The 20,601-nt window shown below is 45.7% G+C and overlaps 1 protein-coding gene across 1 annotated transcript in view; it reads right to left on the bottom strand.

The window, feature by feature from the left end:
* Positions 1-2,294: 2,294 nt before the first annotated feature.
* LOC142560060 (vitellogenin-6-like) overlaps positions 2,295-20,601 on the bottom strand; it is a 38,308-nt gene continuing 20,001 nt past the window's right edge. The window contains exons 15-25 of the mRNA XM_075671837.1: positions 19,758-19,878; positions 18,087-18,306; positions 15,430-15,721; positions 14,559-14,768; positions 13,106-13,372; positions 12,368-12,505; positions 9,644-9,880; positions 8,477-8,771; positions 6,827-6,984; positions 5,464-5,700; positions 2,295-3,266 (exon numbers count right to left, since the gene is read on the bottom strand). Coding sequence (XP_075527952.1) covers positions 3,108-3,266; positions 5,464-5,700; positions 6,827-6,984; positions 8,477-8,771; positions 9,644-9,880; positions 12,368-12,505; positions 13,106-13,372; positions 14,559-14,768; positions 15,430-15,721; positions 18,087-18,306; positions 19,758-19,878 — 2,334 coding nt within the window. The 3' untranslated portion in view covers positions 2,295-3,107. The remainder of the gene's footprint in view (positions 3,267-5,463; positions 5,701-6,826; positions 6,985-8,476; positions 8,772-9,643; positions 9,881-12,367; positions 12,506-13,105; positions 13,373-14,558; positions 14,769-15,429; positions 15,722-18,086; positions 18,307-19,757; positions 19,879-20,601) is intronic.

Genomic DNA, 20,601 nt, shown 5'->3' with positions numbered 1-20,601 from the left:
GTGGGAGGCAAACCACCAAGGCAACCAGTAGGCAAGCTCTCCCAAGTAACAAAGGACCTAATAAAGAAACGACAAAGAATTAAAGCGTCCAACTCAAGAGATACGATAAAATTTGCGGAACTGTCAAAACTGATCAAAAAGGCGAAAATAAGTGATATTCGAAACTATAATGTGAGAAAGACTGAAGAAGCCGTAAAAAATGGACGCATCCTAAAATCAGTGAGAAAGAAACTTGCCATAGGACAAACCAAAATGTATGCACTATAAGATAAGCACGGTAATATTATCAGCAATCTCGAAGATATAGTAAAAGCAGCGGAAAATTCTATACTGACCTTTACAGTACCCAGACGACTCAGGAGCGCTCTATTCAAAACAATGAAGAACAGAATACACAAACTTTTCCTATAATTAGAGATGAGGTCAGAAAGGCCTTGCAAGGCATGAAACGGAGAAAAGTGGCAGCAGAGGATGGAATAACGGTCGATTTAATCAAAGATGGAGGAGACTTAATGCTAGGAACACTGGCGCATCTCTATACGAAGTGTCTGTCGTCAGCAAGGGTCCCAGAAAACTGGAAGAATGCAAACATTATACTAATCCACAAAAAGGGCGACGTTAAAGAAATAAAAAATTATAGGCCCATTAGCTTACTCCCGGTACTAAATAAAATATTTACCAAAATAATCTCCAATAGAATAAGGACAACACATGACTTTAGTCAACCAATGGAGCAGGCTGGCTTCTGGAAAAGTTACCCTACAATGGATCACATCCATGTCATTAACCAGGTTATCGAGAAATCCGCAGAGTACAATAAGCCTCTCTATATGGCTTTCATAGATCACGGAAATGCATTCGATTCAGTAGAGATACCAGCAGTCATAGAGGCATTGCGTAATCAAGGAGTGCAGACCGCTTACGTGAATACCCTGGAAAATATCTACAGAGATTCCACAGCCACCTTGATTCTACGCAAGAAAAGTAGGAAGATACCTATAAAGATAGGGATCAGACAAGGAGACACAATCTCTCCAATGCTTTTCACTGCGTGCTTGGAAGAAGGATTCAAGCTATTAAACTGGGAAGGCTTAGGAGTAAAGATCGACGGTAAATACCTCAACAACCTGCGGTTTGCAGATGACATTGTTCTATCCAGCAACAATGCAGACGAGTTACAATAAATGATTGAAGACCTTAACAGGGAGAGTGTAAGAGTGGGGCTGAAGATTAATATGCAGAAGACAAAGATAATGATAAATTACCTGGCAAGTGAACAAGAGTTCAAGATCGCAATTCAGCATCTAGAGTCTGTGGAGGCGGAGTACGTTAACCTAGGTCAACTAATCACAGGGAACCCGGACCATGAGAAGGAAATTCACAGAAAAATAAAAATGGGTTGGTTCTCGCACAGCAGACATCGTGAGCTCCTGAATGGGAGCTTACCGTTATCATCGAAAAGGAAAATATACAATCAGTGCATTTTATCGGTGCTGACATACGGCGCAGAGACTTGGAGGCTGAAAAAGAAGCTTAAGAACAAGTTAAGGGCCGCGTAAAGAGCGATAGAACGAAGAATACTAGGCATAACTTTAAGAGACAGAAAGAGAGCGGTTCCCATCAGAGGGCAAACGGGTATAGACGATTCTAATAGACATTAAGAGAAAAAAATGGCGTTGGGTAAGTCATGTAATGCGCAGACTAGATAACCGTTGGACCATTAGGGTGACAGAATGGGTACCAAGAGAAGGGAAGCGCAGTAGAGGACGGCAGAAGACGAGATGGTGCGACTAAATTAAGAAATTTGCGGGTGCTGGTTGGAAGCGGTTGGCGCAGGACAGGGGTAATTGGAGATCACAGGGAGAGGCCTTCGTCCTGCAGTGGACATGAATATGATGATGGTGATGATGATGATGATGATGATGATGATGATGATGATGATGATGAAAGTGATGGAGATAAAAAATTGACCTTTCTCATTCTAGTAACTCATGTTAGGCAACTAGCTAACTACTAATAGAAACTAGACACCTACTCACGGATGAAATCCTTCGGGCCCTGCCCCCCTTTTCTATGAAGTTTTATTCAATGATCAACAAACCATGATCATGTAGCCTGTTTATTTATGGTACCTGACCATCACTTACGCTTGTTCCTTTGTCGCCGTGATGCTCTAGTGTTGCTGTTGTAGTGAACTTCTTAATATCTGACAAAAGTTCGTATCATTTCTCACACATGCAACTCGCGGTTTTCAAATGTTTTGCACAGAAAAGAAAGACACATTAAGAATGCTCTTTAGGATCACTCTTTATTCATTCACTTCACACCCCTTCTTCTCTGACTGGCATCATGTAGAGAGCTTCCTACTTCTCTGTATAGATATGGACCATGCGAATATCTTTTGCTTAAGTCAAGGACAACCTTGCATGCTTTAACTAGCCTACAGTAGCAACCTCGCGGATCATTTCGCGTTCATTACAAGGCTAGGTATTCGTGAGCTTTGCTCCAAGTCATCGGTGTGATATGGAAAAGTATATGAAGTCAGTATGATTTCCCCGCATGCTAACCAGATTTCTGTTTGTCGTAGAACACAGGGACAGAGTAAATGAAAATGTTGTTTTTCCTGGTTGTTTTTGGAATCCTAAGGGTCATAATGCTCATCTCTCAGCCTATCTCTGATCTTTCCAATCCTGCGTTAATCCACATCACTCAACCAGACACACTACCAATATTTAACCAATACTTTGTTGTGCATCCTTACGAGCGCAATAGCGTTACCGCGACATGGCAAGGGCCAGTCTCGAGACTTTCGTAAGGCGAGACATCTCTGGCAGTGATATCTGAGTTCGCACTGACTGCTTGTACCGAGACATCTAAGGCAGCTGTGACATCTTCCGCGACTAACTAACAAATGGTAACAGGGAATGATTGCATCGTCCTTCATTTCTTGACGTAGTGTGAAACACTGAAAACATGACGAAGTTGCATAGCTAATGCTCTTGAATTTTTAAGACTGTCGCAGAAGAGCTGTCACAGGCGAATCAAGCGTCTTTAAAAGTTCGTCAGCTCGTGTCGGACAGGTGACCTTTAAGCTCAACAGGAAGGGTTCAGGGCGGAGTGCAGTCTCCTGAGGGGACCACGTAGCTCTTCGCGAAGCTAAGGGTGTCCTTGTAGAGATGAAGATTCGAGCCCACGAGTTCGTGCTGCCGGTCGTAGTTGTAGTCACCGCACAATCCGCACAGCTTGCCTCGGTAGAAAGGAGCGACCTACGAATTGGAGCACGAACCAAAGAAAAGGCAATATAGCACAAGTATGCACTGTTTGCATTTTATGGACTAAATCGAAGCACACAAGATGGGCTTTTAATTAAAATACGGACTCTGCAAACCGAAAATTTGTGTTTTTAGAAACATACAGTCCTGCTATAGCACTGACGTAGTAGCATCAATAGAATTTTGCGTTCAGGGCCAACGTAAACGGACTCGGAGCGTGCTTGTGCTAAGCGTAAATACATTCCAAGTTTCAGCTCGCTCGTCAGAATGAATCCGCAGTTGAAGTCCGAGCTCGCACTCTGAGCAATCTCGCTATAAGGGATCAAAATTAAAATATGCTGATTCATGCATGCATGGCCGGAATGAATTTTATGCGAAGCATGCTGTGGCTAATTTGATATGGTACCTCGTGTCAGGCTGCGCAGTGTTACCAGACGACACAGTATGCCCATTAAAGACCAGCGAGTGAGGGTGTGACGCGAGCGGCTCACATACACAATCACTCGTCTTGCGTTGTCACTCCTGAAAGGAATGAAACATGCTTGAAAAATTTTCGTGCAAACGAGAAAACGACACTGTTGTGGCCGCTGGTAGGAGCCCTCAAGCAAGCGTGTTTCGTTGATGATAATGAGATTTCAAACGCAGCCTGCTCCATTATGACCTCTTTGATATCGTTTTTCACTGTGCGTTTCAAAACTGTTTCTCCGGCTCATATTTCTGCATGCATTCATGATATGAATGTTCTGCCCTGACTTTTTTTAAAGTGAGCAGAGGGAAATTATTTGAGCAGCTCTACGCGGGGCACGCAGGTTAAAAAAATTGCCAGTTTCGAATGAAGGAGTAGAATCTGTGCGATAGCAAGGTCTCATCGTCGTTCTTGAGCTCTTCAGGCGGGGTTCTCACAATATGCGGTTGCGGCATGATGGCACGATGCACCACGCCACGCCAACTGCTGCATTGCAGCATAAACGGCGCCTGCTGCTACTGTACGTTGACACATGCCATAAGTTGTTAAACAAACAAAATCGGCAGCGACACCTAAGACTGCCTACGTGCCGGAATGCGAAAGCATTCTACCGTTTGTTGACCTCGGAAAGCAACGAACGCACTCCTGTTATACACTCATGAAGTGGCGGCACCTGTTCCCCATTGGCTGCGCCATCACGTGCCCAATGACGCACGCACTAGGCCAGGCCTTTAGTCAGCCAGAACCTTGGAGCCACCGCAGCGTCAGGGAAGCCTACTCGTATCGCAGACAGTAGACCCCGTTTGGATTCGCACCGAGATCGAAATTTACCAAATATTCAGTTCAACGCCTTTAATTGACTTTGTTTACAGGAATCTTCCTGAGAAATTCGCTATCAATGCGAGCCATCTTTGACGAGTTCTTACTCTTTGCGCCGTCAGCCGTTTTTGATACCGCATAATGGGGCGTATAACGCTTTCGCACTACAACACTTCAAACCCTCCTTGGCTTATACACCAGACGTCTCAAAATGCTAACGCAACGAGGCACGCCGCAATCAGCGTCACAGGAGTGACACCTCGATGGCACATGAGGTTAGATCGACTGAAAAGCGTCGTCATTTGTCAGCACCCCGTATAAAAGAATGAGATTGTTCTAGCTTAACATTTGTACCGTCCGTTTCGCTGAGACCAGTGTCTGCAACATGGGTGGGTGGGTGTGCCCACAGCCAGTCACCGGGAACGCTAACGTGTTCCTGCACAACGCTCACGCAGGCAGCGGCAGGCTGAACGCCACCTGGGCTCTGCCGCAGAGCCTCCACTTGGCTTCGTCTCTTTTGCAGCTAAATGCACTGCGCTTCTCTGAACAGCTGCCAACTCTCGAGGCGTGTATCGCGCATGCGCCGTCGATACAGCGACGGCACAAGAACACCAAGGAGTTATTGGAATGCATCATGTAACCGCACAAAAACAAGGGACAAAGAAGGAACACACAGGACAGGCGCGGAAGTTGTTGAAGATCCGCGCCTGTCCTGTGTGTTCCTTCTTTGTCCCTTGTTTTTGTGCGGTTACATGATGTATTCCAATAACGACCACCAACTAGCCCGCTTATCCCTGTTAAATAAACACCAAGGAGCCCTGACTGTGCGCGTAATTGCTGTGGTAATAAAACTCGAACGTGGATGTTGCCAAAAGCAGCATCAGCACCGTCGCGCATATCTCTCACCTGAACGAAGAGGACTTCGCGGTTGAGGAAGACGTCGAGGCCGTACGACTTGGAAAGTATCTCGTACATGCCGTGGGCCTTGGAGACGGTGAAGAGTTCGGCGCCTTCGAGTGTGTGTGCGTAAGCCTCGTCGTCGGTGACAGCCACTGCAGCTCCGTCGACTTTCACCACGGCCTGGTGACCGTCTCCCGCGGGCAGAAGCTCGATTTCGGTGTTGTGCATGAACACCTTCAGAGCCTGGTGCGACGTGATACAAGGGTTTACGTGAACCACAGGAAAACGTTCTGAAGCATTAGGGTTATTTATGAGACCACCTCAAAAATTTGCACCGACAAAGACGGAGAACTTACGGCAAGAAATGGGAAATTATTTCTATCGAAAACCAACGGTCTCACCCTAGTCTTGGTTCTTGCCTTATTCTGTTATCTTATGAGATTCTCTGAAGGCGCGAATTCCTTCTAATAATACATTTATGTGTTCTATGCTCGTTTTGTTTCACGCAATCTTTATTATTTATTTCGATCAAAGAGGGCATCAATGTTGTCGTTTTTTTCTTAAATATACGCCCTCCCACTTTTGTTATATGGTTACCCCGACGTCTGATGTTCCTAGCTTACATTTTTAATCCCCATTCGCAGAAAGAACGCAGCGCGTTGCGCAAAATGAGCACCGTCGTACCACGTGCTTACTATAGCTTTTGCTTATCTCACATTTTTTGTGCGAAGTATTCATTTTGAAGTATTTCATTCGGTAGTTGATTCTATTTTTGCTCCAGAAAAATTCTCATACAAGTGAAACGCAAATACGTGAGCTTCCTATCCTTGAAGTGGCTTAGCGTTTGTTCAATCAGCTGTGAATTTTTTTTACAAGCGATGCTCGTTTCAGTGACATTTCACTTCATTTTTGTTCCCCGGGGTACTCCTCATGTAACGGGCTCTGGGCTCATAGCGCATGCTTGGGCTCATAGCGCATGCGCATAATTAAGCCTAGTGACAGTACTGAACTTCGTATTTTCGTCCACGATCAGAAATATTGATTCGCAATTACATTCTAATGTGTTTAACTTGGCTGATTTGATAATAACGGACGCTTTTTGTTTTATCATCACAACAGTTTTTCTGTTTCAGTTATAATTTAGCGCGCAGAAAGTGAAGAGTCTCCTTTTGCTAATCTATATGCTTGCGTGATTTTTTTTGCTTCCTGTCTTTTATTTTTTTTTCTATCTCATAAACACGTGGGGTCCTTCTGTCCACATACACAACAGAACAAGTATAGAGTGACAAGTGGATTAGGCAATAAGTCATGGCACCAGGTACAAACATTTTTTTCTATTACTTCGCTCTAACGTAACAAATAGGCTTACCTTCGAGAATGCAGAATTTGACAGAGCTCTTGCCAAGACGACGAACCTCCTGTTCACGGAGCAGTCTCGGGCGACCACCTTGTAGCAGTCAGTCTTGGGCAAGTCAACAATGACGCCGTCGAAAGTCCTTGCGCTGTGGCCCTGAACGTCGCAGTACCCTGAGTAGGAGCCGATAACACTCGTGATCATACAATAGAAGCTATATATGGTGGTATCTCAGATCATAAAAAAATCTAGTTGCAAAGCTAGTGCAATCGCCGTTGGCAGACGATTGGATGGAATTCTATGAAATTTGCAATCATGTGATCAGTTGGTACAACGCAGTCTAACGAGGTCCTCCCTCTCCCAGTACTCTCATGATAATAGTGATATTTCGACATGTACCATTGTGTTCAAAGTGTTGATGTGAGCGATTCCTAATCGTAATTAGGCCAATACTCGGTCTATTCTGTTGTGATGCACATTTGAACGGCTGCGCAAACAAACATATAACACAGAGAATTGAACCGCGAAACACGGCAGAGAAACATCAGCGGCTTCTTTTGTGGTCCCTCCTTTCTGTGTTGTGTGTTCTGCGCTGCTGTTCAAATTTGCGATTTACCATGGACCGAGTTTTTAGTTCCAGTTTCTTGGTTCGCGGATATACACGCGTGTATTCGCAAGGGGCTGACCCGAACAAAGCAAAGTGAAACGCCCATGATCTTCAGAACACGCCACTTGGAAGGAACTCGCGCACTTGCGCTCATCTTTCGCGCTTTCTAAAGCTTAAGCCAAATTTAACCTAAATGGCTGCTGTCATAGTTCCCGATTTTGAAAATCTTTGAAGAAAAAAGTGTTCGTTTTTCCGCTCCTGCTCAGCTGAACAGCGCATACGCCGAACCATACTGTAAAACGCGAACAACGACATGGGCAAATGACGGAGTATCTCTGCTCTGGGACGTGCCATTTTCTCCAGCTTGTAACATGAGCTCCTTTGTTCCCTTCCTTTATCCTGTGGCTAGTATTTGGCAGCCCAGACTCGAAGGTATTTCGATACCTCTCTGGCCGAACATGCTTAGTCGACTGCCAACTTTGTCTTTTGCAAAAGCCCCTGTCACTTTCAAGAGCATATTGGCGTGGCGTTTTGCCCCGTCTCGGAGACAAGTGTTTATGAGGAGGGGGAGGGGGTGATTTAGTATTTACTGGGTATTGACTTGTTGTTGCTTTGCGGACATACGTGTTCGCAAGTGGTTGACCCGAGATTTCATTGACTTGGCCTTACGCGTCGTCTTCTGCCACCTTGGCCACGGTGTTTTCAGCGTGGACAACCACGATGACAATGCTCGCTGAGAGTGGCAGGACAATGCGGCTACAAGGCCATGCGCGCTAACGCGTTCACCTTCACGTGCCGATGCCGCACATATGGCGGTCTTCGTCCGCGGCCACATCGTGCGAGAGTGTACTGCCGCACTAAAACTAGATATCAGGGCCTGTAGCACGGCGGGTACATAACGCGGAGTTCGGCGGAAGGCGAAATTTAGAGGAAGGCGAACTCGTTTAGTTTCCTGGCCTCCGAGATGACGCGCGGCGTCCCGCCAGATCTCGGAGGTCACCGTTAGCGCTCTAAACGCTGTGGTGTAGCCATCGGCCGGCGTGTTGAAAAGCACTCACGGTGCCTGTAGTAAGGAGAGTACTCGGCCAGGTTGCTGTACCGGAAGGCGATGAATACTCGCGGCTCCAGCAGATGTGTCCTCATGGGAACGTGGTCGTAGTGGCGTGAGTGGCCACTCTGGTCGGTGACCACTACGTCCGCGTGCGGTTTCTTAGCCGAAGCCGGCACCTGGGACTCGACGTGCAGCTCACCAGACGGCCCGGTCATGTGCGCGAAGATGATGCTTAGGAAACCGGGTTTAGCCTGGTGAGGCCTGGAGTACGCTAGGTATTGTCGCAGCGAAGTCGGAAGCAGCTGCGTGGAGAAGCATGTTTACGTAGAGTAAGGCTTCGCTATAAGAAGTAAAAGGAACACAAACTACTTGCTCTATAGAGAAAGCTCATCCAAGTGTAACATCAATACCTGAGCATTATGCCTGCGAGAACTTCTATCGTACTTTTCTTCACGGTTTTCTTTTTGTCCCCGCTCTTCGTTCCGTTTTTACTTTCCCTTTCCCTAGTGCAGGATAGCAAATCGGAGGCTTTAACTCTGGTTAACCTCCCTGCCTTTGTCTCCTACGCATTTCTCTCTATCGTACTTTTTATCCAAAGTACGGCAGAAGATTCGTGCCTATCTATCGTACTTGTTTTGCAATCTAAGCACATCTGCTTGGTAACGTTTGTACGAGCGGCGTTTCCCGACAGATAGTTCAATTTTCTTTTATGCCCGCACTAGTCCTTTTTCGTTTACTTCGGTGATCGACCTTATTGAACCTGGTTGCTAGTTACGCGTATACTTTACCATTTATTCAGTGAGTCCTTATATAAAAATAGAAGGTTAAGGAACCAATGGCTGTTAAGTTTTCGCAATGTGCGGCTGCGCAACAACTTTGTGATTTACGATTTACGATTTTTATTTCCAACATTTCCGATTTTCTTTAAATAGGAGTCAGTGTCCTAGTTTTCTCGTAGCCATTTAATTATACTAGCACACAGATTTCGCAAATGTTTCTATATAACTGACTCGTGTGGGTTCGCAGAGTCAGATGGTGTGTTTATGACGCGGCTGTTGGTAAACTCTAGAAACTGACGCTCCACTCAGGCGATTTGTCAATATCGTGCATGCTGTGCAGACATCTGCTGCAAGAACGATGCTTAACGACACATAACGCGGTAAACTACACTCACTGGCTTCCGATTCTTGTACTGCACGTCGAGGACGAGTTTTCCAAGACGGCTGCTGCGGTACAGATAGTAGATGCAGTGATGACTCAGCGGAATCCCGTGCTCTTTGTCTTTCAAACACTTCGCGTACAGTTCTCGCAAACTGCTAAGTCGCTTTGAAGCAAGTGGAGCGCCAGCTGCATTGGCTTGTATGTCCTTGGCGTCTTCGTCAGTGTGCGTGTACTTGCCGTTGAAATAAATCTGGAAGAGAGAGAGACAGTCCAAGAAGCGATACTTTTGAAATAGGTAACAAGTGTTGATTGGTCATCATGCTTTATTGAACATCCACATGAAACACTAAAGAACTAATGAATTTGCATTAGCATTCAGTCTTTTGCCTTGGTTACGGCTCTGCTGCTGCCACCTGACGGTGTGCTGAAGGCTTACTAATCTGTGATTCAGAGCAATGGAGCAGTTCGTTCTCTCATAAATAGAGACTGGATGTATAGCAACGAAAAAACGCCATTTTAGGCACCTATAAGAGGCACTAAAGGTGTCATTCAGGGCACCATATAGGTATCCAGTACTGTCATTCAGGCATTCATAGGCTCAATTATTAAACTGTCCAAGTCCATCTGTGGATAAATAATAATGTTTTTAATATCACAGCCCACTAAACGCCTGTTTTATTAACTTAATTTTCTTTCTCAAGAAATTCGAATGAGGCATCTTGCGTAGGTAACAAAACATTTATCTGACATCTCGCATGAGTAGACACCAAGAAAACGAATTATGAAAGCAGTGACAAACCAAGACATCACAAAATTTGCGATTTTCGTCTGCTGCTTTTTTTAAAGTTGAATATTGGCTTCGCACAAAAGAAACATCCACCGAAGTTAGCGGCACATACTTTGAAAGCTCGAAGCATCAGAGGATCCACACCCTTGACAAAATTTTAGAGTTTTCGCCGGTCAGAACCTTTGACAATTCTTTCAGAACCGAAATCACTAGATTTTTGTCCGAGACAGATTGAAGTTTTAACGTAACTATATCAGTGACAAGCCTTTTGGGATGGTGGCGAACCTTTCTTAAGCGTCCAAAACGAGCTCCACATTCGGGGTTCGGGTCGCACCCGGGCATTCAAGTTTGTCGATGACACTGCCTAAAAAGGTGAAGTGAGCACACAAGTACGATGTCACCTTCAAGTGCATTGTCACGTAGTGCAGCGTGAAGCTTTCTTACAGCACTACTCTCATCTGCAGCCAAGCTGCTTATAACAGCCTTTATACCGGACGAGTGTTTGTGGTAATCTATTTATTTATATGTGTACCTATGGTCGTCCAAAGGTCATTACAGTAGGGAAATAATTAGCTGCCTTGGACCAAGTTGCACAGTGCGATGTAATATTGTAAATAAAACGTGGCTACGGCATAACACGAAAATAAACATGCCAATGAAATGTTTCTAGGCATGTAGCTCGTGCTTAGATGTTAAATAAGCCCGATAAGCACGTGCTGTATAATGAGGCATTTTGCCTAAAAGTTCTGGTCTCTAGTGATAACATCCTGTCGACTGTCCCGCCGCCGACTAGCCTTTATAATTTGCGTTCTATCATCAATGCATTTCGCACTTAATGTGTAAAACGAACAATTCACGCTAGAATTTCCATTAAGGTGGCCGGAATCATCCGCGGGTGGTTGGATCACGTGATGCGTATCTGAAGGACAGGTTTCCCTTCACGCTATGGAAGGAAACAACAGGGAGGGCAACTCAAGAAGATAATTTGTCCCCATTGTGCGCCCAGACATGTTCATTCTGGTGTGTTCCAAATTTTGAGCGATTGGGAAGGAAGGAAAACTTTATTTGGTCCTGCAAGCAGTGATAATTAATCACTAAGCGGGCCGCTCCCACGCCGGGACATATAATGATCACTACCTAGGTCTTCGGCAAGATTGCACCAACTAGGCTTGGCTGCGTTCTTTACAAAGCAGAGGTCAGGGGTAGTATCCCTACACGTCGACGTCCCTATACGTGTCGGAAAGGCAGGGTCAGTGACCAGCGTAAGGTCAAACTCTGCAGCGTTCTCCCAAAGGTCTCTCCCTTTTACTGTGTCATGCTTGTAACTCCACACGTGATACGGAGCATTAAAATTTGGGAGGACTTACAGCTTCGCATAACATAACATTAAACGATGAAACGACATTTCAGAAGCAACAATTCAAAGCACATGAAATCAGCCAGTGTTCACAATAAATGGCGTTCATTGGCACGGCACTATTTTCTAGATCTTTCGGGCATCACACAATGTGTACAATAGCCTACTGGATCTCGTTATTAAGTTGCGAACTTCATCAAAGCTTTCAGCATTACGGATGTGTTAGCACCACCGGTGGCTGAGTTGTAGTGGTCACAGCTAATTTGAATCACTTAGCTGGAAAACAGCGAAATAAATTGTAATTAGATCCTACTTTTAATTTGACTTTAGCATGTGTGCGGCCATTTCACCTAGCGGAATGGTGCCAAAAACTCTCTTGAAACAGTAAAGCTATTCACATGTGTGAAAACAATGTTTACAACTTGGATACGGCACTGTGCTCCATAGACCTCTACATAGTGTGCTGCGAGCCACTTCGAGGGTTGCGTTGTTGCCCGAAGGAATCTTTTTCCCTAGGTTAGTCATTGCCTCAGCATTTGATATTGTGCGGGCAAGTCAAGGTTCCTTCGAGTTTGTTCAAGCTTATTTCTCACCGACGAGTCGTCGACGCAGTTGCTGCCGTAGTAGAGCTTCATGAATGCCTGTATCTCTTTTCCTTGGTGGAAAGCAGCAATTTCACCGAGCTTCGTGTGATCTGGCCTCGGGAACTTGGCGGAAGCTTCGAGGCATATCTGTAAGCGTAGCGAGGGAAACCAGTGTTAAGTTGCTCAGTCATCTGTGTAAAGTGAGTCTCGAAAACGGTGAAGTGTTGTAGCATGCTTTCAAGCTCTTGAGAGAGATTGCCCATCTGCTGAAGAAGGAACGCATGTGATGTGAAACCGAACTTATACCACGAAAGTGCCCACTTCCACCACACGAAAGAAACAACTTTTGTATTCCTACAGGTGCTTTTGTATTCCTACAGGTAATATTGAAGGATGCTTAAACACATAAGGGCCAGTTATACATAGACTACTTTCTTTTTTTTTTCAAATCTTGGAGCCGGGTTCTCGATCACTTTAGGAAATATTTTCAGCTTTGCACAAAGTAACATCCAACGTGACGGCTTTCTGACACGACATCCTCCTTTCGATGACTGTGCTCGTTAATCGGGCGACATAAAAATGACGCTGATTGACGGTCTGTCGTTCCTTTAATCGTAATGCGCTTCCACCGCGTCTGCCAATCAATGTAATCAGCAAGTGACATCTGCAAAAGTTATCGATCGTTTATGCGAGCACAAACTTATTTTGTTGATTTGCTGATCAGAAAGAACGCTCAAAAACATAAACCTTGGTGTGGTTATGCTCGGATGGTGAGAACGGCTGTCTGTCGTAGTGGAACAGCAGCTTGTGACGGAACAGGTCCTTGCTGAACGAGTATCTAAGCTCCCACGATAGCTTCCGCTCCCTTTGGCCGCCCCTGTAGGCCATGCTTCCCAGCACCACATGTGTGTACGGACGCTCCGAGCCTGCGGCAGGCAGGTCTTCCAGACCGAACTGCGTCTGCCTCTCTGTGTCTTCTGGCTTGTAGAAGTGATGAGACAGGTCCAGCTCTACCTGCAACAGGAAAGTTGAATAGTACCTCTTTCATATTCAAGCGCGTTTCAAATTCGGCGTGTCTGTACCGCTTTTACTCGCACAATGCTCGCACTCGCGTTATGCTTGCCCCCCTCGTGTAGGCCATGAAACAAAATTTTTCCCTCGAAAAATAACCGCACCCTCTGAAACCGCTGCAGTGACATTCGTCTGCTTCTTTCGGTGTACTGTTTTAGACAGGGCTTAGTTCTGTAATATCAAGTTCGCCATCCTGTCAGCTTTGATTGGTACATAGGGCTGCTACGGCCGTTCTGGTTGGCTCAAGATGGTGCTATTACAGAATTTGGCAATATGAAGGAATTCGCTGATGATAGGCTGGTTGGCGACGATAGATCATGGCTGCTGAGCGCTATCTGGTAAGCATCGTGCACACTATCGGCGCGCGCCCAGCACAATCCACTCTAAACCACAAGGGGCCGAGAGTTTCCCCAATTTCTTTTTCTTGGGTAAGTGCTATTTGCAAGGATTTTTTTTGCACTTACAGTGGCTGGCGTGTGAAATATGTGGTTGGGAACTTTCCCAGTAGACCCTGCGATCGCTGAACCAACTAGCTGAGGAGCCATGGTGAGACAAATAGAGGTGCGCACACAGCGAAATAGAACATGAGAAGGCGCGCACTGAAGTCTGAGTGATTTCGAGCAATTTCATGTATGACCGAGAAGCAAAAATCTATTGTATTTGCTTAAAAAGAAACACGGCCAAACGCGGCTGTAATAAGCCGGACAGGTCATCAATATACTGATTTTGTCACTGAATAACTATCAGTGAAGACGTTGATGTAGAAGGCGATTTCCTACATGTCCAAACGCCATATACTACGAGAAATGAGATAGAAGTTATCCCTTTGCAATTCATTTATTTATTTGTTATACTGCAAGTGACTGGCCCGCCTCTGGCTGTCGACTGGTACACTACTGAAACGTTTGACTTCCCCAGGCACCACCCCACATTTATTGGACAGTTTATAGCTGTGGAGAAGCCGATGTCCTAATGTTCTTTTTGCTAACATTTGTGATGCGTAATAAATAAATGAGCCAATCTGTCAGCGCTTATAAAATAAAATACTTACGGCTACTCAGAAATGACACAAAGTGGCATGTGTGTAGAAGAATTCATTGTTTTTGCGCATGTGCTTGTCAGCACTCACCACGCTCAGGGGGTCGTGCTGGGCTGGAAGGACTTGCATGCGGAAAGCTCGCGGACTCCAGCGTGGGTTGACGACCAGGTACTCAATCTTCTCGCGGAGGTCCATGCCGTGAAAGAACTCTCGTAGGTTTGCCTTGAGGTCCTTTTTGAGCGCGTATCCCTGGAAGTTTACGGACACTCCCAGCGAGCCGTTCAGGTATGTCCTGTCGAACTGTGTCAAAGAGAGAACAATAACTTTCAGCATTCGATGTCCGAGTGTTCCTAAGCAGAACCAAACACAGAGCATTTGCTTTTTAGACGCTTACGTTACGCTACCGGCATTTTATAGTTATTTGCTAGCTAACAGGAGCAGTGTAGGTTTTTGATCAGGATAGCACTGTAACCACCGCGCGCGCTTCGGCTACCAAACACGTTCTCGCTGGTAGCTCAAACGCGCTAATGTGCTTTTGCAGATCTCGCGATTGTTGTAGCCAGGGAGGCTTCTGTCTTACGAACGGGAAGAGACGCGCAACATTAAATCGTTCTGGAAGCTCCAGTAACTTCGACGAAGCATCGGAAAATACCCGAAATCTATATTTCCGTGCTATCATTCGCAGAAATTTATTTTCCTGTTCTCCACGAGGAACGGTTGCATGGTGGCTTTAAAATCAAAGCAGATTTCGTTCTGATAAATTCATTTTTTTTTAATCTGATGCTACGCAACATTATATGAAAAATTTGCAGGCTAAATATAAGTTATGAAGTTGTGCTTCAAGGTGTTGAAAGCATATTTAGGAGTTCGTGCTGGGTCTGTTCATGTGTTCAAAATGAGCACTTTCCTCCTCATCTAGTCGAACGTTCAAGGATACTCGAACTAGCAAGTCATAACGAACCAAGTAGAGATCTTCGTTGTTGTAAAGAGGATATCCGGGTAGCGCCTTGGGCTCCTCAATGGTGCTTCGATCGTACGGAAGCTGGAATGTGAACGGCACGAAGTGGTAGCTGAACAAGTCGACGGGCGGGGTCACGGGTCGCTTGACATTCAGCTTGTGGTTCACCGGGTCCAGGGTCAACTGCAGCTCCAGGGGTAACGAGAACAGCTGGCGCGAGTCGTAGCCCGAACCCAGCGACGTCCGGTTGAAGGTGAGTGCGATGCCGAGCATCTTGTACGAGCGGGTCTCGTGCCTGTCAAAGTTGAGAAGAAAAAAGAGAAAGAAACTGTGCGATGCGCCTTGAACGCAGCAAGTCTTGCGCAGGCACGACCAGGTCACTTACTGAAGTCAACGCAGTATTGAAAACTGCACAGCTAAAGACAGTAAAAACGGGAGAAAAAATTTTAGAAGGACGAGCATGACCTCTCAAATCTGGCGGTGCGCGCGATACAGTCTGGACGCATAGTATGGGCCGATTATATCGGCCCCGAGGTCTTAAAAGATATCCGCCAGGCATAGCGCGGGAAGAAAGACACATTATTTTCCTAACAACTTTCACATTTACGAGTAGTAAAGCCAATGATTCCAAAGAACAATTTGGCTAGGCAGAGCTAAGGTAGGCTCGCTTTGCAACAAAAAGGGTAGTTTAATGTCATAAGTTTACCGTTGTGGACCGCGGGAGGCGGGGCGAAGAGGAATACAAAGAGAGGCTAGGTCGACACATACGCGTTTGAGATATTTCTTTCGGAATGGCTACATTATGTACTAAACAATGCAGATATCACGCGTACATGCTGGTTCTGGCAACGCAAGCTTGTTCAATTACATTCTCGCTTGTGGTGCATGCACACAAGAAGAGGATTATACTCTTGTTTCGCTTCGGCCACTTAGGACACCCTGCATCTGTCAGCACCCCGGAAGCTCCTAGTTAGCCATACTATCAGGAGGCGATAGATATTTTCGTCGAAGTCAATCTTACCACTCGTCCTAGCACGCTGCAAAACAATTAATATTTTTAGGCGCTAAAGGCTAGCTTACGACTTGTACTAATGCTTAAAGAACCCCGTAACTCCTCCTTATTAAAGCGAAAGCCTTAGATGGCTCATGGAACGAAAATTTGACCGTCCGGCGTTACGCCATCCGGTGTCAAGGCACCAAAATTCAGTGGAACCAAAATTAGGGGTCCAACCTCAACCTTTAGTGGGAGTCGAACCCACGACCTTGGGTGTAAATAATGGCAAAGTGAATTAAGACATAGTGAATTATGACAGAGTTAACTAAGGCACTCGAACCCACGACCTGTGGTATTAAGACAACGTTAATGAAGGTACGGTTAATTAAGATAGAGTTAATTAACGCACTTGTACCCACGACCTTCGGTGGGAGTCAAACCCTCTAGGAGATATGGGCAAACCGGCCATATCTCCAAGTCGGTTTCCACTTGACATCATGAAAGTAGAAAGTCGAACCCACGACCTGTGGTGTTAATTAACGCAGATTTAATTGAAACAGTTAATGAAATGTAGTTAATTAAAGCACCCGAACCCACGACCTCTGATGGCAGTAAAAATCCCTCAACCTTTAAGGGGAGTCTAACCCACTTGGAGATATGGCGAACCGGCGATATCTCCAAGTTGGACTCCAATTGACATCATGAAAGTCGAGAGCCGAAGTCACGACCATTGGTGGGAGTCAAACCCTCGACCTCTGGCGTGAGTTGAACCCAGGTCCTTTGATGTTAATTAAGGCGAAGTTGATTAAGGCAATCGAACCCATGAGCCAACATGGAGATATGGGCGAACCGGCCGTATCTCCGCGTTGGATTCCATTTGACATGGTGAAGGACGAGAGTTTAACCCACTGTCGTTGGTGTTACGGCGAAGCTAATTAAGATAAGGTTAATTAACATATAATTAATTAGGCCATTCAAACCTACGACCCTTGCTGCGAGCCGAACCCGTGACCTTCATGTCAATTAGGGCGCAGTTAATTAATTCACAGTTAATTTTTGTAACGTTAGTTAAGGCACTCGAACCCACCACCTTTGGTGGGAGAAAACAATAGGAAGTAATGTATTAGAATGCGAATGTCAAGTAATGTAATGAATGTCTCGTGAGCTGGCAGGCTTTTGATTTCGTCCTCTTTAACATATGTTAAAGTGACTGAACTTTTCCTCCTGTCTTGCAGAAAGTGAAATGGAGAGGCTGGTCGTGGCACATCACGTGAAGATAAAATGTGTTGATTGCTGAACAACAGCTGAAAAAAAAATCGCAGTTTCTCCCGAAATGCGAACCATCGATAGCGACAGCAAATTAGGGCACACCTATACGAAGTAAGGATAGGAATTTTGTCGACCGTATAAACGCACAAACATAGGCACATTAACTAAATTAACAAGCACAGTCTCACGCGCGCACAAGCAAACATGAACCCATCTCCCTCGATCACAGCGAGTTTCTAGCGTTAGGAAGGGCGGCAGCAGCTGTGAGCGAAGTCACTTTCGTGCTGGCTATCGCTTCAACGCAACCCTACTACTTTATTTTCATTTGAATTCAGACGCGTGGGGAGTGAATGGATTAAGGACATGATCCAAAAGCATATGTAAGGACACTGCTTACACAAAGTGCTTTTTGAAGTCCACCACAAACTTGCCGTCCTCGGTGTGCTCAAAGTCAAGCTTGGCTTGGTTCCCGTAGGTGAACTCGGCCGTCTTGATGTCAAAGTATGTCGGGAAGCCAACTTCAGTGGGCACGAGTACTATGAGATCTTCGACGAGGTGAAAGTCCTTCGAGTGTACGTTCTCTCCCAGCACGTGAGCCAGCGCAGCCGCCGGAGGCTCTGCGATGGCAAATCTATTGGTTAGGTCACTACAGATACTTGTTATTTAACTTTACTCGCAAGAAATTACATCAAGCGAACGCTTCATACAGACCGAACATACGCCGCACACTGATTAAACGACACGAAAAGAGCGAGACGAGTCGAAGCGCTGACCTCTAACAGTTTAGTGATAGGCGATGTAACGTCATATGTACATAGGCCAATAGGCCAATAGGCATGCGCACGTACAGAAACGTATGAAGAAACAGAACGAACATGCGATTCATTGATAAGACAAAGTAACTGAAGCACGCAATCATGAAATTTCGCCATCATAGTTTACCAACATGCCCGCTTCACTTACTTCGCATGGAGGTAAATACAAAACTTCCTTATTCACAAGTTCCACTAAAGTTTCAGCAACAACAGAAGCAACTTGTATGATATGTTGTCTCATAAAAAAGCTAGACTAGGAGAGCTTTTGGGTGCACATATTTCATTTCAGCCTTCAGTTTGTCCGCGAAAATTGCTGAAAGTCAGCCAACAAGTACGCGTAATTTGTTGAAAGCACCTAATTCTTTAGCAAACTGAGCGCGTAGCTTAGATTTGTGAGATTCCTGGCAAAGGTCACACACAAAACTTGGTGCCCGGTTGTATTTGTGACTGCGCGTTCAATACAGGGAAGTATTCGTGGTGAGTCAGTCAAATTATTGCAAAAGAACAATTTTACCACAAGAAAGATAGCAAAAGCTGGCCTAGGAATTTAGAAGGCTGTTTGAAGTTCGAAAGCAAAATGTTCTTTGGGGAGATAAACAATATAGTCAAAGCATGGAGTTTAACCAAAAGATACTTTCGGCTTGATACACTACCCTGAGGCACGGGAAAAAATGAAAGAATAACGGACTAACAAAGCATAAGCGCGAGAGAAAGAACGGAGATGGTGGGGAACATAGGAATGTCATGTTCTCCATAAGTGAAGCTACTATTCGAGCAGAGGAACTTGGCCGACTTCACTGGTGTCGACTGTACAGACCGGAACTCCGGGATTGTTTGCTCGTTCCCGTGAATTTTATGTGTATGCTGTCCGTCGTTCCTTGCTGCCTGGCGCCACATTTCCTTACTGTGTTCTGGTTTAGAAACTCTTCCTCATCCCGCCACATGCTTATATGCTAATAGCGGCGACCACCATCGTTGTACGCAAGGTGGCGATGTGATTCGCTAGGCTTCCGCTCCGAGGACAAATCGCACCGGTGCGTCCCGGTGATAATTCCAGAATTCGCAATAAGTTCGCTCTATAGCAACCTGCCTCAATTTCATGACCTCCAGGAGAATGCCCGTTGCGCACCACACTGTTCCTGTGCCCTAGACAATCGTTTTCGAGGCGTCCAGAGACATTGGGGCCAGTGGCGTTAGCGTAGTCCGTACGCGTAAGGCAGGAATGGTTCGTCCGGGCTGTGCACGTTCCTTACCGTTAGACTGGAACGCCGCGAGAGTTGACTCGTCGAACTGCATCAGCTTCACAGTGCGACCAAAGAGTTGAACGTTGAGCCGTGCGTTCATTGGCTCGTATTCGCGGTCGGCAATGGGAAGCTGCAACGGAAAAAAAATATAGGCAGCCGTTATGTCCACGTTCTCTTGTCAAGCATTTTTGAGCTAGCTCGTTTCGCACATCTCTTCGCGGAAACACAAATAGTGCGGATGATAACATCGTACGCACAAGATGCACTCTCCGTTAGACTCTGAGAATCCGCAACTGGAATATCGTTCACTTCTTCGTCGGAAGTAACCGTTTCACCCGCGCTTAACACCATCTGAGAGAGTTATCGCTCTGTCTTATGAAAGTATCTTAACTCTGATTGCGCAGAAACACACTGACCACATTTTAGAGACTGGAAAGCGATGGCTAGGGAATGTGATAATAAAGATAAGCTTATTCAGGGGGTGGGACCGCGTGAAAGAGCTTTCTGTAGTGTAATCCCATATCTACATTGTTCCCCCTCCCACAGCCGTATCGCTCATTACATTTCCGTTGAGATGAAAAGACAGGCAGAGGTCAGCGACGTCTAGATGACCAAGTGCGCCTCCTAGTGTGTTAATCTCTCTTGCATCAACAATTCAGCAGCCCTCCCTCGAGTCTATGACATCTTGACATAGTCTTAAGACAAAAATTCGAGTCTCAAGGTCGTCTGCCTCAATCTCAAGACCACCCGCGCGACACGAAGTGACCGCTGGTCCCCGGAATTGGCGCAATGTGCGGCACCATTCTGAACTCTTATATCTCTCCTCTTTCATGCTGTCAAACGTATTGCGAGG

Source organism: Dermacentor variabilis, chromosome 10, assembly GCF_050947875.1.
Source record: "Dermacentor variabilis isolate Ectoservices chromosome 10, ASM5094787v1, whole genome shotgun sequence".
NCBI classification, from domain to species: domain Eukaryota; kingdom Metazoa; phylum Arthropoda; class Arachnida; order Ixodida; family Ixodidae; genus Dermacentor; species Dermacentor variabilis.
The sequence above is the reverse complement of the archived record's forward strand: the minus strand, read 5'-3'. Positions and strand labels throughout refer to the sequence as shown.